The sequence below is a fragment of the Haliaeetus albicilla genome, chromosome 18, assembly GCF_947461875.1.
Source record: "Haliaeetus albicilla chromosome 18, bHalAlb1.1, whole genome shotgun sequence".
Taxonomy (NCBI): Eukaryota; Metazoa; Chordata; class Aves; order Accipitriformes; family Accipitridae; genus Haliaeetus; species Haliaeetus albicilla.
The window spans coordinates 22,203,381-22,218,378 of NC_091500.1; the positions used below are offsets into that span (position 1 = coordinate 22,203,381).

At 40.2% G+C, this 14,998-nt stretch overlaps 1 protein-coding gene across 4 annotated transcripts in view; it reads left to right on the forward strand.

The window, feature by feature from the left end:
• Positions 1 to 525: 525 nt before the first annotated feature.
• The window catches only part of FBXO25 (F-box protein 25), a 33,801-nt gene continuing 19,328 nt past the window's right edge, over positions 526 to 14,998 (forward strand). For 2 of the 4 annotated variants that reach the window (XM_069805907.1, XM_069805909.1), the window contains exons 1-4: positions 527 to 656; positions 5,684 to 5,827; positions 12,149 to 12,258; positions 13,637 to 13,686. In XM_069805907.1, the coding sequence (XP_069662008.1) occupies positions 5,691 to 5,827; positions 12,149 to 12,258; positions 13,637 to 13,686 (297 nt within the window). In that variant the 5' untranslated portion in view covers positions 527 to 656; positions 5,684 to 5,690. Of the gene's footprint in view, positions 657 to 4,853; positions 4,990 to 5,683; positions 5,828 to 12,148; positions 12,259 to 13,636; positions 13,687 to 14,998 lie in introns of all 4 variants that reach the window. The other 2 variants (XM_069805908.1, XM_069805910.1) reach the window with 2 other exon arrangements.

The window sequence follows — 14,998 nt, forward strand, 5'->3', positions numbered from 1 at the left end:
CACGCCTCACACAACACCTCCAAGGCCCCAAACAAAGCGCGCCTGTCCCGGCGGGACGGACACACGGGCTGCGGCGGGCCAAGGCCCTGACCCACCCGCTCCCGGGCACCCGAACTCCTCCCGCTCCCCCCACGGCAGCCCTCGGCCGGCGTCTCCCTCCCGCCACCCGTTTCCACCCAGCCACCGGGATGAAGAGCCGAGGCGAAGGGCGCGACCTGCCCTCCCCCGAGGGCCCTACCCAGGCCAAAACGCTCCCCGTCCGGCCACGCCACGCCACGCCACCGGCGCACCGGGCGCGGAGCCCTGCGCCCACGGCCACACACCCCGCGCACCGCCGGGACGGCGGGGGCGGCGCAGGGGACACGCCCCGCCCCGCCCCGCCCCGCCGCTCGGCCCGGCTCGCGCCACACGCCCCGCCCCCCCGCCGACCAAAACATTGACACGTGCGCCTCCCTCCTTCCCCCCCCTCCCCAACACCTCACGTGTCGCGCCTGGCCCGCGCCGGCCGGTGACGCCAACCGCCCCCTTCCGCCAATGGAGAAGGGCGCTGCCGGGTAGCAACAAGCGCGGCGGCCAATCAGCGGGGTGGGGGGTGCAGCCGCGCGTTACTTCCGTCAATAGCCCCGCGGGCCGGGCCGAGCGCGCGCTACCGTGAGGTGAGGGGACGTGAGGGGAAGGGGAGGGCGGGCAGGCAGGCAGCCGGCCGGCCGGCCGGGGGGCGAGGGCCCGGGTCTACAAATGAGGCGGGGAAGGGTGTTGGGATTGTATAGGGGAGGCCCGGGGGTTTGGGGCTGGGTGTGGACAGAACGGGCAGGCGTGGCTTGAGGGGTTTGGGACTGGGTCTTAGGGGCGTGTGGAGCTGGAGTAGTTCGGGACGAGGTGTTAGGGTGGGCGGGTGGGTCTGGGGAAGGGGCTGCGGCTAGGGATGAGGGGCAGCGTTGGAGGGGGTTGGGGGGAGGGGGATGCCTGGAGCCTGCCTGGAGGAGTGGCGTGTTGGGATATCAACGGACTGCATGAGGATGGGAGAACTGGGAGAAGCGAGGCCTGGGACAGCGGCAGGCTGGAGGGAAGAAGCCTGGGATGGGCGGCTCAGTTGGAGATGAGGAGCATTTGTGCCTGCTGGGAACCAAGAACTGCATGGCCTGGATGCACTAAAATTGTTGTATGGGGGAAATAACAATCAGAATAGGGGTGGGCAAAAGAAAAGCTGAGGAGTTGATGAATTGTGGTCTTGCAGAAGTTTGAGACTTGATTTGAGATAGTCTTTTGATATGAGGAAACATGGGCTGGGATGAAGTCTGTAAGCAGACTCTGACCTCTGAGTCACAGAGGTTGACTGGGCTAGGTCCTAGAAGAAGGTCATCTGCCTGTAGTGGGGGTGTAAAGGAGCAGTTTCTGTTGAAAGTTGAGCTGCTGAAGAGATTTTGTTAGCATGCTAAAGGAAGGGATGGGTGTGCTGCTGGATTGTTAGGAAACTGGAGAACTTTGCCTGTTCCCATCATGTTGGCAACAGACTTGCTACTGAATAACAAGAATGGTTTGGGTCATAATGACGTGTTCTTAAGTACAGGATTATATAGACAGATTTCCAGTACAGTGGCAGAGTAATTGGATGACGTGCTGCAATTGTGAATGGCTTTGCAGTGACTTTGCTCACGTGTTGAGTTAGCTACCTCATGGAAAGCAGAACTTCCTTTCAAGTGCAAGGATGGCTGGAGCAGTTACTGTAATATCCAGTTGTACTAAGCTGGCATACACAGCCCTCCTCTTCTGTGCTTATTTCTGGTGGTTCTTGTTTCCTCAGTCCTTTCTCCCCCTCTCCTGAGGAAAAGGTGTATGATGCAAAATGAAGAGCTCTTATTCTTATTTGTTTTTAGGAAAAAGCTAAATGCAATCAATGTCTTGTCTTAAATCCTTGTTGTTAGCTAATGACCACATTCATTCCCCAGTCTTTTTTTCCTTTAAAGAACCCTGTCCCACTGCCTCTTCCCCAAAATCCAAGTCTAGGGAGCTTATCTTTTGTTGTGGTGAAGGTTTTAACAAGTAAACAGTTGCCTGCTATTACTGAAGGTATACTGCATAAAGTATGCTGGAACTCTTGAAAGCAAGCTCTTGTCTGGAAGCCACAGGGATGCTTTAGTGCAATGCTGTACAGGGAAGCAGAGTCTGAGGGGAGGCAGAGCAAAAGAATGGATCTTCTTACCTGTCCAGTCAGTCATACTCTATGATCACTTCTCATATGAAAGACATGCGTAGGAGAAGTGTTTATGATACATTGCAGCTTCTTAATATTTGGTCACTCCTCAACAACAATCAAATCTATGCTTCAGTCCTGCAGGAACTGAGAAATGTGGGCTTATTTTTTTTTTTTTTTAGTTACATATGCACTGTCACTAAAAGAATACTTTTACATTTCCGATTCCCATGAGCTACAGCTTTTGACCATGAGTACAGGTCATTTTGTGGTAATGCTGCTGATGGATGCACTCTTAGCTGGTGCAATAGTGAAACTATGTCTTGGACTAAGAATATCTGTTTCTTTAGGACAAAATATAATTAGGTCAACATGTACCAACCTCACAGAATTACTGACTTTTTGTAATCTTCCATAAATGTTTAAGTAATTTTAAAGAAGTTAAAGTAATCTGTGATTTTTCTAATAGCTTTTTTTTCTCTTAGAAAGATAATGTGCTGAATATGTCATACATATACAGAAATCATTCATGTCTCTATAAGCTTTTTGTCTTAAGTGTGATTTTCCAGGATTTCTGGAGCAGACATCAGTAGTCTTGGGGGTAGGGGTGAGGGGGTGGGGTGCACTTCCTTATACTGTTATTATTTTGAAAACACTTAATGTAATTTTTTTGAGGAGGGATGACAGAACATCTGTTCTGTATTGAAACCTTGCAATGAAAGACCATCACTTTTCAGGTTGTAAAGATCAGGAAAGTAGTCTGGTTTAGAGCATGTAACTATTGAAGCGTGTCATTTTAAATGCCAGTACAGCTCCCTATGAGGAAGTTATGCATAGCACTTACACGGGTGGCCTGATACCTTGAAACCACAGGGTTTTTTCCAAAGTTTAAGAATTTATGAAGTATACTAAGCATCCTATTCTGTAAATTATGATTAGCTTTGGACTTAAGCTACTTCCATCTGCTTTAACAAAATACTCCATGTTTTCTTGTATTGTTTTCAGGAAGTTTTTTTTCTTTATCCTCTTTTTTGTAACTTACCCTGTTAACCTCTAACGATACATGTTCCCACTTTGCTGCAAGTATGTGGTCTCATTTTTTTCACTTCCTTTTCCCAACAATTCTTTATCAATGTAAGTATTCTTGAAATATTTTAAATCTTTATTTCAAGTTATCCCATTTAGCCTATAATGAAGTCTGTGGTTCTGAATTCTCTCTAAATTTTAATTTTTGAGCAATGACATGCACCTACAACAGTGTTTTATTTTTATATCAGAGCTGCTGACCAGGAATAGATCATGAGCTCTGTATCTCTAGATATGGTTCAAAACCTTCTGTTTTATGTTTGTCTAAGATGATGTTTTTGACTTGCTGTCTGCTGTTTTCTGAGTCTCTTTCAGTGATTTAACAAATTTTCAGGTAAATTCTGCTAATCTTGGCAGGAGGAAAAGTACTTTAACCTATGTTACTCTGAAATGCACTCATGAGCACCAAGTATTTAAACAGTTGTATGATAAGGACAAGAGGCCTTAATTTTAGTCAAAACAAGGGGAGTTCTAAACAACTTGGGGGAAAAAAGTATGTTATGGTTCATATTACTCCTAGGAAGCAGTAAAAAGATTGGAAAAGCAGATAGGCATGATTAGAGTTTGTGGTGGCTGGAGGAAAGGATGTGGTAAGTTTAGGAAAAGATTCCTGTTAGATTCAGAGGAAGGCTGAGTTATGAGTAGGAAGGGGACTTTGGTCAATGCTGAGGGCTAGACAATGCACTTTGTTTTGTGTGGTGTGCATTTTTTAAATTAAAAAAAAAAAATACTGGCTCACTCAGCTTGTATTTATTTAGGCTTTTTATGCGTCTGTCCCTTCTCCTGTTCTAACTAGTATATTGGGCAGATGCTGGTCAAGAGTGCAAATGGATAAATAAATTCATAGTGGTGTTTGATGTGGCCCAATATTTTTTCAAGTTGAAAAAATATTAGAAAATGCATACTTGTTAGGAACAAAGCTGTTGGTGTCAATATATTAACATATATTTCAAATATGATAATGCTGTTTTCCTTGTATAGCTGGCATGTGAAATCTCTAGTTAAAATAAGGAGCAACATGTATGCATGATGAATGGGAAGAAGAGGGCAAAAGCTAGCAAGGTCAGAGTCTTCAAAGTGTAGAAAACTGCTTTGTTCATATTCTTACTTAACGTGTCAGAAGTGATTCTCCCTTTTGATAAGGGGTAGCAGAACACTGTTTGAATGATATACCTGTGATGACTTGCATCTGTTTGTAGGAATTTCAGGAGACATTTCACAATTGACTTTATGATGCAGTCTCTATTTGTCCTGGTATCCAGTTAATAGCCTAGTGTGGGAGGTGACCATCAACAACAACTGAAAAAATATTTGGGAAAATGAAAATTCCTTTACTGAAACATCACTGTACAGTGTAGCACAAACTCAGTATTTATAAGCCTTAGGGGAAAAAAAAAAAAGGCACAGCATTGATTTTGTGGCCTGTCAAAACTCTTTAGCAACTATTTACTAGTCAGTCAAAATCAGTAATCTGTTTGGTCATGGTGGAGCAGATTACACAGGATATAATTTTGCTTGTTTTGGTATCATCCCTTTCCTGGACTACCATGATTCTTTTCCTTGTTCTCTAAAGAACTAGGAAACCTACCTTGATCTAAATAAATGCTGAAAGACAAGAAGAATGAGGTTATGGAATCAATAATATACTTAAGAAACCACTGATTCTGTTTCTTAAAAGGATGCTCCACAGAGAACTTTCTTTCCTCAAGGTAATAATTTTTTTTTTTTTTTAAGGTTAAACAGTATCCTGGTTTTGGCTGGGATAGAGTTAATTTTCTTCCTAGTAGCTGGTACAGTGCTGTGTTTTGGATTTAGTATGAGAATAATGTTGATAACACACTGATGTTTTAGTTGTTGCTAAGTAGCGCTTATCCTAAATCAAGGATTTTTCAGTTTCCCATGCTCTGCCAGCAAGGAGGGGCACAAGAAGCTGGGAAGGAGCAGAGCCAGAACAGCTGACCCGAACTAGCCAAAGGGATATTCCATACCATAGGACGTCATACTTAGTATATGAACTAGGGGGAGTCGGCTGGGAGGGGTGGATCGCTGTTTAGGCATCAGTCAGCAGGCGGTGAGCAGTTGCATGTGCATCACTTGGTTTTTTTCTTGGGTTTTATTTCTCTTTCTTTTTGTTATATTCCTTTTCATTACAGTTGTTATTATTATATATCATTGTTATTTTATTTTAGCTATTACACTGTTCTTATCTCAATCCACAAGTTTTACTTTTTTTTCCGATTCTTCTCCTCATCCCTCTGGGAGCAGGGAGTGCGTGGCTGCATGGTAATTAGTTGCTGGCTGGGGTGAAACAGCAACGAAGAGAAAACTGAAATAATGACAAGAAGTTTTGCAGCTTTTATTAATAATTAAATAATGCACAAACAATCTTCTTGCTGCTTATAGAGAAACCATGCCATTTTTGGGCCAAGATTGGAGATCCCCTGGATGGAGATGGGTTAAAACAGAAGATGGATGGAAACGATGTGAACCCTTCAGTCCTGCACTTGAAGATGGGAATAGTCAGCTGAATGATATCAGTCACGCTGTGTAAGTTAAAGAAAAAAAAGTGATTCTGCATGAGTTAATAGCAGGTGGGAAGGCAAAGATTGACTTAATTTCCATTCAGACTGCAAGTGTTTGTGGTATCATCTGCCTATTCTAGAAGTATACAAATGCAACCACGTGTTTTGTTTAGTTAGGCAGACAGGAGGCCACTATGGAGATAGTCTGTCTTTTGTCACTGCTTCATGAGTTGCTTATTTTAGGTGGACAGATCCCATCTTATGTTACATGTCTTTAAAAATAATAAAAAAAAAACTTAAAAAAATCAACCAAGCAAAACCTGTCAAGTACTATTTAAAGATAAAAGTGATACTTACAAATTGCAAGTGCAACAGGCATATTGAAGTGTTACCTGGAAGTGAATGAAGACTTTCTGCTGATTGGGTGTTGGATTAGGACTGTTCATGGCAGTCATGTAATGCCTTTGCTCCAAATACACAATTAATGGTAGTTTTATGGTAATTCTCTAACACAATATGAGTGTATGTGCTCCTGTACAACAGGTGAGAAAGATATTAGTTAAATAAAGTAATACTTGTGGCAGATGCCCACAGACTGGTGTGATACAAATAGCTTTGTCGAAACAAATTCCTACTTGGTTTCTCCATGAAGAAATAGTTCTCAGGGATAGCATTCTTGGTCATAAATTCCAGCATAATGTGCTCATAATGAGAAAAAGGAACATTCAGTGTTTTGTTGTTAGTCCAGTAAATGATACCCTAACTGATCTGATTTAGAGGGAATTTACTGGCAAGCTAGGACTTGCTGCAGTCATACACCTGTGTTTTTTCTAAATTTGTGAAATAAACCTCAAGAGAGTTATCAAGCAGTGAAGAATTATTATTAAGCTTATCTTGACCTACTGTTTTCTTCATGCCTTTTTTCTTTTTGTGTTCATCTGTCACTGGTCTTATTTGGGCTTTTTCCACACAGTCTGGCCACCATGGATACAAAAGACTATGCTTGTCTGGAAGAGTGTTCAGTAAGCCTCCAACATAAAAGTTGCCTTAAATACCTTTGAAAAAAAAATCTGTTCTTCCCTCTTTCATATATCTTTAATAATATAGTTGGTAAATGAAAGGAAAGCTAATTTAATTTTCATAGCTATTTGCACAGTTACTAGATAATTATATCTTGTAGGTTGCTTGAATGAATATTGTTTGGCAAGTATGACATAAATGATCATTGTCTTTGTGAATATCATTAAGACTTCTGCTCTTTTGATCCTAATTTTATATATATCTTTTCTGCAGAAAGCAAGTTGAGGTATTTTTATTGCTTCTTCAAGCAAAAATACTAGATTTCTTTTTTCCTTAGTCTTGCAAGAACTTAGTATTGAATTCCTCCGGAGCTGTCTTGCTAGAAACAGATTTAAATCAACTCTTTTTGGAAATATATGAGCATTGAAGTTCAGGACTGAAGTAAGTACATTAGTTTGAAGGGACTGGCTGTGAAATGCTCTGAGGGGGAAGAAGTTTTCATGAAATCTGAGGTGTTTCATGATTTGGGTTTCTTAGGCTAGCTTGACAATTTGTCAGAATCCCAAACTCAGGGACCAACCTAGTCCGCAGCAGATGCCCCCATCTGTAGTGATGCCCCAGTTCCCCATCTTCATCTTGCACATCTCTTACTTAGCAAAGTCAAACCACACCATATTCTGTGGCCTTTTTTCTTTTTTTTTCTTAAATTCTGCTTGTTCTGTCTATTCAGTTAAAAATGTATATGGTCTATACTTAGACTACAGAATTCAAGTTGGTACTTCTTGGCAAAGTAGCACTACTTGGGAGTCATTTCACTACACCTTGAACTTTAGAGCTCTGACTACAACTTGAACTTTGCATCTATGAGTTAACCTTTGCTGTTAAACAGCAATTAATGTCTATTTGCAGAACATTATAGAACAATACAATTTAGCATGGAAAGGACCTCTGAGAGTCATCTGGTCCAAACATATGCTCAAAGCAGGGCCAACTGAGGTTGGGTTGTATAGGGCCTTGCCCAGCTGAACTTTGTCCATTTCCAAGAATGGAAATTCCTCTTTGGGTTCCTGTTCTAAGTTCCGTGACCCTCACTGGGATTTTTTGTTTGTTTGTTTGTTCCCTCTGCCCCTTAAATCTAGTAAGAATTTCTCTTATCACAGATTGTGTCCATTACCACTTGACTTATTACTGCCCATGTCCTCTAACCTTACAGTCTAGCTCTATCTTACTTATACCCTCATATTAGATATTGACAGTAATCAGATTTCTCTCCACCACCACTTCTTAACACTGAACAAGCTCAGTTCTCTTAGCTTCATGCATTATGTGCTCCAGTACTTATTAACCTCAGTAACTCCCCACTGGACTTGTTCCAGTATGCCAATGTTTTTATTGTATTGGGGAGCCCCAAACTAAACACAGTACTCCAGATGTAGTTTCTCATGCCAAGTAAAGGGCAATGATTATTTCTTTCGGTCTGCAGGATACACTGTTGTGAGCTTGGACCAGGGTGCAGTTGGCTTTTTACAACACAAGGGCACACTGCTGATCTGCATTCATCTTGGTATCCACAAGACCCCTGGCTCCTTTGCTGCAAAACTGCTTCCTATCCTGTCTGTACCCAGCATATACCCGGGTGTGAGGTTCTTCTATCCCATGTGCAGGGCTTTGTATTGAAGTACAGCAGTGTACTGTGTCTTGCTGGCTGGTTCTCTGTACCATCTTAAGCTATTTGGAAACAATTATCTGTCTATATTGAATAGACAGCTCAGCTTAGGATGTCTGTTAACGTGTTGTGGCACTGAGTAAGAATGAGGCATGATAAAATGCTTCCTTCCTTGTGGAAGAAGCATATAGTAAACAATGCATAAATACTTTATTTGTCTCTTTTTTAACTGCCCTGTGAATAGGATGAGGGTATATGCCAGTCTGGCTGTCCTAACAGGGTTTTATTTATTTTCCCCCATAAAATGAAGTAATATTTTTCACCAAAATATTCTGTACAAATCTATGCTAAACTTAGTACTTGAGTATTGTATTCCAGGAAGCAGTTATGGCAGTTTTCCTTTAAAAAGAAATAAATTGAAGCTGTGTTGACTGAAACCCTCTTACTTTTATTTGTATTCTCTTCTGTGAAAGAAGCTATGAATGGAGTTACTTGACAAACTTTGTCTCTTATCCATTACAAATACTTTCTCTACAGAAATTAAAAAGATTTAATCACAAACAGATTCATAAATAAACCTTCAAGACATGTAAATAACTTAAATTGAAGAATATGTTTTTATTAAAATAGAACTTTTTACCTTATTCGATTAGTCATCTAATGCTGGTGGTGAATCCAGTTGATGAATTAGTCAAAAATGGGGGACCTAATGATAACCATGCTTGAACAAACATAATCACTTGTGCAGGAACAATTTAAATGATTTGGAATAATTCTTGAATAGTTGCACTTAAAATTAGTTCCATTTATGGAAACTAAGATGGAAAAAATGAGACCCTCAGTTCTGTAGCTCTTACTTATTTGGATAATTAATATTATTATATAAGTGAAAAGTGCCTTGTATTCAAGGTATACAGTAGCTGGAAAGGTGGTTGAGGCAGTGCTTATTCAAGCTCTGTGGGCTGAATGCTGGCCACAGCTACCTGCCATTTGTACCTATAAATTCTAGCACAGATACGTATTTCCACTGCCATGGCACTGTGTCCTTGAAGCTTGGTGGGAGAGAGAGAACAGTACTGCCTTACAGAATTGTATGTAAAGATCTCTCAATAGCCTGCAACTTAGGAGTAAAGCTGTCTTGTGCTTTCTTTTTGAGGTAAAAGAAAGAGAATCAGACTAATCTAGTAAGATTTTTCATGATGGTGGTATTGCTTTTTTTTGTGTGTTAGGCTCATGTGAACTACTTGCACTGGCAGGGTAGTCATTAGAGCCTACAGTGCCTCTTGTCTAATTCCGTGAGATACGGTGTTCACAAATGTGTTTTTGGCACTGGATAGAAGTCCTTGGATTTGAGTCTAGTCTTAGATAATTTTGGCATTTGACCAATACATTGTAATGTTATTTGGTGCAGGCACTGAACTCAGGATTTTCCAAGCATGGTCAAGCTGTAAATGGCTTTGAGCCTCTTCTAAAACACTTAGTGTGTCTCTGTAGGTAATTGCATGACTCAAGGGCATTCCTTCCTCCATGAGAAAAGAAGCAAGAGGATGAAGAAGAATAGTTGGAGCTTGGATAGCCCTTGACTTGGATAGTCAAGTTTTCCAGCATTTTAAGTGTCATACCCAAGAGGTTATTTAAATACTGCTATGAAATTACTTTTTTGAAAAAGCTGAAATTCTTGCATGCTTTATGTAGGGTATTGTAATTCTAAGGACACCAGGTACTTTGCTTTTTAGAAGCTTTAGAATAATTTTGTATGAAGAAGTGCATCATCAAGACAAGAAGGTTAGAATAGCTGTAAATTGGCAGTATTGTGTATGTATTTAAATCCTTCCAGGTACACTCAGATGTTGTGTGTAGTATTATGGTAAAAATGCTAAATTAAGGCTTCTGTTACACCATATGCACTTGATTTGATTTCTTGTATCTTAGCTTGGAGGTTGGGGGGGAAGGGAGGCAGGCAGGGGTTGCTTTTGGAAATGGTGGAGCAGCTTTGTTACTCATCAAGCAGCTTTCCAGATTTCTGGAAGGAAGGCTAACAGTGTCCGGGGAAGTGCCTGTATTTCTGTCCCATTCTTCTGATGTCTGTAGGACTCTTGCTTCCATTCTTGGTAAGAGACTTAAAGTTTGTCAAAAAGAATGGTGATGGTTACAAATAAGTAGGGAAAGAGTCTCTACATGAAGTGGGACAGAACATGAAGAAATAAAGCCTCATATGAGAAGATCCTCAGAGATAACAGCGAAATTAGTCTTTTTGCTAAAATGACATGGAGAATTCCAGGAATGTCACAGGTGAATTTGAATGTCAGACAAAGGTGTTTGAAATAGCCTTCTTCATCTTTGCAATTCCTTGTGTTAATTGACTGCACTTAAGCTGCATTGCTTGTTTATCTGATGCTTGAGGAAGTGTATACTATTGGGGGGGCAGGGGTGGGCTTTAAATCACTTCAGGTATGTTACTGATCTAAATTGCTTTCTAGGGACACTTCCTCTCCAGGAACAAAAGAAGGAATCCTGCCAGACTTACCTTCCTTTTTCTACAGCAGGTCTTCAGGAATGCTGCCTCCCCTCCTCTCCCCATTGCACTGGGTCAATAGGAATGGGTGTGTTTCTGTTCTGCCCGAATTATGTTGCAGAGTATCAGGCCCTTATCTCTCTAGTCTTCTGTCTGTTGTTAGGATGATAAAGCTAGGTCCGGGAGCATTGGGCTCTATTTCTGATTCTGCAGCAACTTTTCAGATTCTGCAGTAATTTCTCACATGATGTGGCGATGCAGTTGGTATGCTATAACATAATTAAATTAATAATGTTAGTGAGCTTAAAAAGATATTTCCTTTATGATAGCTTTGGGGAAAAAAACCTGATGGATTGGAATGTTATCTAATCAAAGTAACTTGTCGGTGTTGATGTTCTGCATTTGTCAGTTCCCAGTTCCTTTTCTCCAAATTCTTCTGCTGTTTGACCAGATAAAATATTTCGCAATGTTGCATAGAATATTGAAGTTGTTGGGTCTTTATCCTCTGCTTTAAAAATGGTAAGACATGAACTAAGGCCCTCACCTTGGATTGAGCTCTATCTGAATGCAGAGGTATGTTAGCTTTTTTCAGGATTTAAACCTAAGATGAAAACAACTTTTGTATTTCTCAGTCTTCTCAACTTGTGTACCTTTAAGCTGAGCTAGCGTTTACTGATTAGAGCAACTAAAATAACAAAGCTTCTTTTACAGTGTTGTTTAGTCATCCTCCTTAATAGATGGTTCAAGCCTCAAAACTAACGGTATAAACTAGTAGCAATAGACTAATATAATTTGGGTTTGTCACTTAATGCCCAATATTTTTGAATAAACTAGTGTCCTTTGGTTTTACAATGTTCAGCTGTTGCTGGTGTAGTTTGAAGTTCAAACTGACATTGATAAATAGATTCATCTAGCAAGTTCAGATTACAAAATAGTAATGAATGGGAGGAGTTTTGTATACAGCTTTCTTGTCAAAGACTAATAATGGGGAAATAAAATAGTCCTACAGTTAAACTTGGAAACATCATTAAAAATATGTTGGGGTTTTTTTTTCCAGCTGGCAGACTTTAATGCAGAGAATTATAAGCTGTATGCACCTTTAAATATTTAATCACTGCTGTTCTAATTAGATGTGTTTATTTCAGCATCATAACTGGTGATGATGAGGATGAAGAAATATTCAGTACTGAAGATTGTGAGTTTGCAGCCAAGAAAAGGAAAAAAGATCATTTTAGGAATAACACAGATTCACAATGTAAGGCTGGGTTTTTTTCATTTATTTTAGAAGACTGTTGTAGGTTCAGCAAAATGTTGTTATAATTGCCATTCATTTAGAAGTCTGATCTATGGATGAATATGAGTTATGTTTACTTCCGTATTGGCAACAAACTCTGGTGTCAGAAGTGATACATCTTAATTGAACTGTGGCATAGATCATCTAATGTGTGTGATTTTGATTATTTTTTTCCTTCCCCGAAGATCCAAAGGTAATTCATTGAAGAATAGTAATTCCTGAATAATGAATGTCTTCTGATACAAACCACTGTTTTGTTTTGTGGACTGGTTTTAGATTAAATTCTTCTGGATGCTTATGGAAGGTTCTGCTTACCAAAGCAGCTGTTTTATTTTTGCTTAATTCAAATTCTGATTAGTGATACAACTCCAGAATCAGTTCATAAATAAATCTATTTTGTCATAATACCTCTAGCTCTTGGTAAAGACTTTATCAGTCTATCAGTGAATTTCTTGAAGAAAAGTCCCTTTTTTTAAATTAAAAAATGAAAGCCATTTTGACAGTTCTCATTTTTAAAAGGTCCCCTGTACTTTGGACTGCAAATGTGTATGTCAGCAAATAAACTTATTGAAGTAGAAAATTTGGTAGAATAGGTAAAAAAGGTAAGTTGATTAGCAACTTTTTGGCGTTTCTAGTGCTTTGATATTGAAATTATCTCCATTGTTTGTATATTCCTAAAATTGTAAGAAATGGCCTTGCAGAAAGCTGCAAGTTTCCTTAGGCTTGTCTGAGCTTGAAGGATTTCAAAAGATTCAAGTGGCTATATGTAAGAGCATGCTTTCATTTGACAACATACTAGACTGCTGAAAACTGAAGGTCTGCCTAGTTGCCTTTATTAGTCTTGTATAATGGACTTCCCTGCAGTATTCTGCAACTACTTGAACCAAGTTGGATGTGGAGCAGGCACCTTTACAGAAGAAAATCGATTAGAAGGGTAGAGTGGTCAGGAACAAAAAGGTTGCTCATTTCTGTACTTTCCTGTGTTAAGTGCTAAGGAGCCTGTTGGATTAAAAAAGATCAGGGGGTTTGTAGGAGAAATTGACTGTTGGTACACAGTTGACAAAAGTTGTGCTATATCTGCCAATTGTGTGCCAACTCTTGTGTTTGATTTATAAAATTATTTAGCTTTTTTTCCTCTATTTTTTTGAAGTACATAACTTCTGAAAATTTGTAGTCAACCTTTTCAGCCTTTATAAACTTACTTCATTAAAACTGTTCTACCATCTATCCTATTTTATGAAGCATTTTATTGAGGACGGTCTGTTTTGTTCAGTTTCTTTCTAGAAGGCATTACCTGAAGTGGAGGCCTAAAAATGCTTATATTTTGATTTTATTTTAGGTTTTTATCGTGAAAAGTGGATTTATGTTCATAAAGAAAGCACCAGGGAAGTAAGTCCTGCATGCTGTGTGTCAATTCCTACAATATTTGTGCTTCTTAACTGACAAATAGTATATTAAAAAAAAATGCATTTGTGCTCTGTGGTCTTAGGGGTTATGTTCAACTCTCTCTTCATTGGCAACAGTACACCTGTACGTGGTGAGGCAAAGGCAGCTACCAAAGTGACTTTACATGGCTTATTGTGGTAGAGATGTGGGAACTTGCAAGGATGGACATACAGTTTTCCACTACTTTTCCAAGCCCATCTGTCTCTATCTGTACTGTGTGCCTTTGAACTAAAATTGAAAGTATTTGCAAAACCAGAGTAATGTCTTCAAAGGAGGTGTCTGCAGGCAGCTACCTGGTATTTTGGAATCTTGGTGTAAATTTGAATATAAGTAAGTAAAACTTCAGTTTCAAACTTTACAAAGAGGACCTTTGTATTCCACAAAGTCCAGATGCTTTCAGTTTGGGATACAAACTGTATCATGCAACTGTGAAAAGAACATGAAAGATCTTGGAATGACCTCTCGGAAAGTCAAGAGTTCAAATACATCCATCATATGTACAGATAAACTGTCTTGAAGTTTGAGTTTCATTCGTGTGTTGATTCCTGTGGTTTTCTGGGATGGGTGAAACTTGGAGACCTGTAAGGATGTCTGTCAACCACACAGTAACGCCAGCCAGGAGAGAGGGAAGGAGGTGAGTGTGATGACCCTAGCCATGCAAGCAAAAGTTGGCTTTGCATTTTAGAGCTGAGAGACCATAAAGAGCTCTGTACTTGGGAAGAACATGGTGTTGTGGAGAGATCTTACATAGAGGAGACACTGGAGGACTTCACCTTGCAGGCCAAGGACCTGGAGGCTGCCCTTCTACACCTGAAGGGTATTACAAAGACTTTTACTGGATTCATAGCCCTCTTTCCCAGTTTTATCTTCATCTGTGATAGATGTAGTTACTTACATTGGTCTGCAAAAGTCTCAAGCATGCTCTTTCCCTTTGTGCCATCTCAAATTTAGGGTAAGAAGGAAGGGGGGGTGACAGGCTGTCACCAGTCATTATGGTGTTTTGAATGGTAAGGTTGTTAAGCTGAGTTTTCAAACTACCTTCAGGCCAAAACACAAATTGCCTAAAGTCACTCATTGCTATCCTTCGTAACCTGTATGTTGAGATTATTCCCCCCCCCACACACACCCCGACTTGTGCAGGAGTTGGTGTACTAGTGATGTATGATTATTTGCTCGGGTTTCTTGTCCATTCAGAGTGGACAAAATATTTTGGTGTACAAATTAGCTTATTCTTGTGACTGCTGTTGTCTTCCAG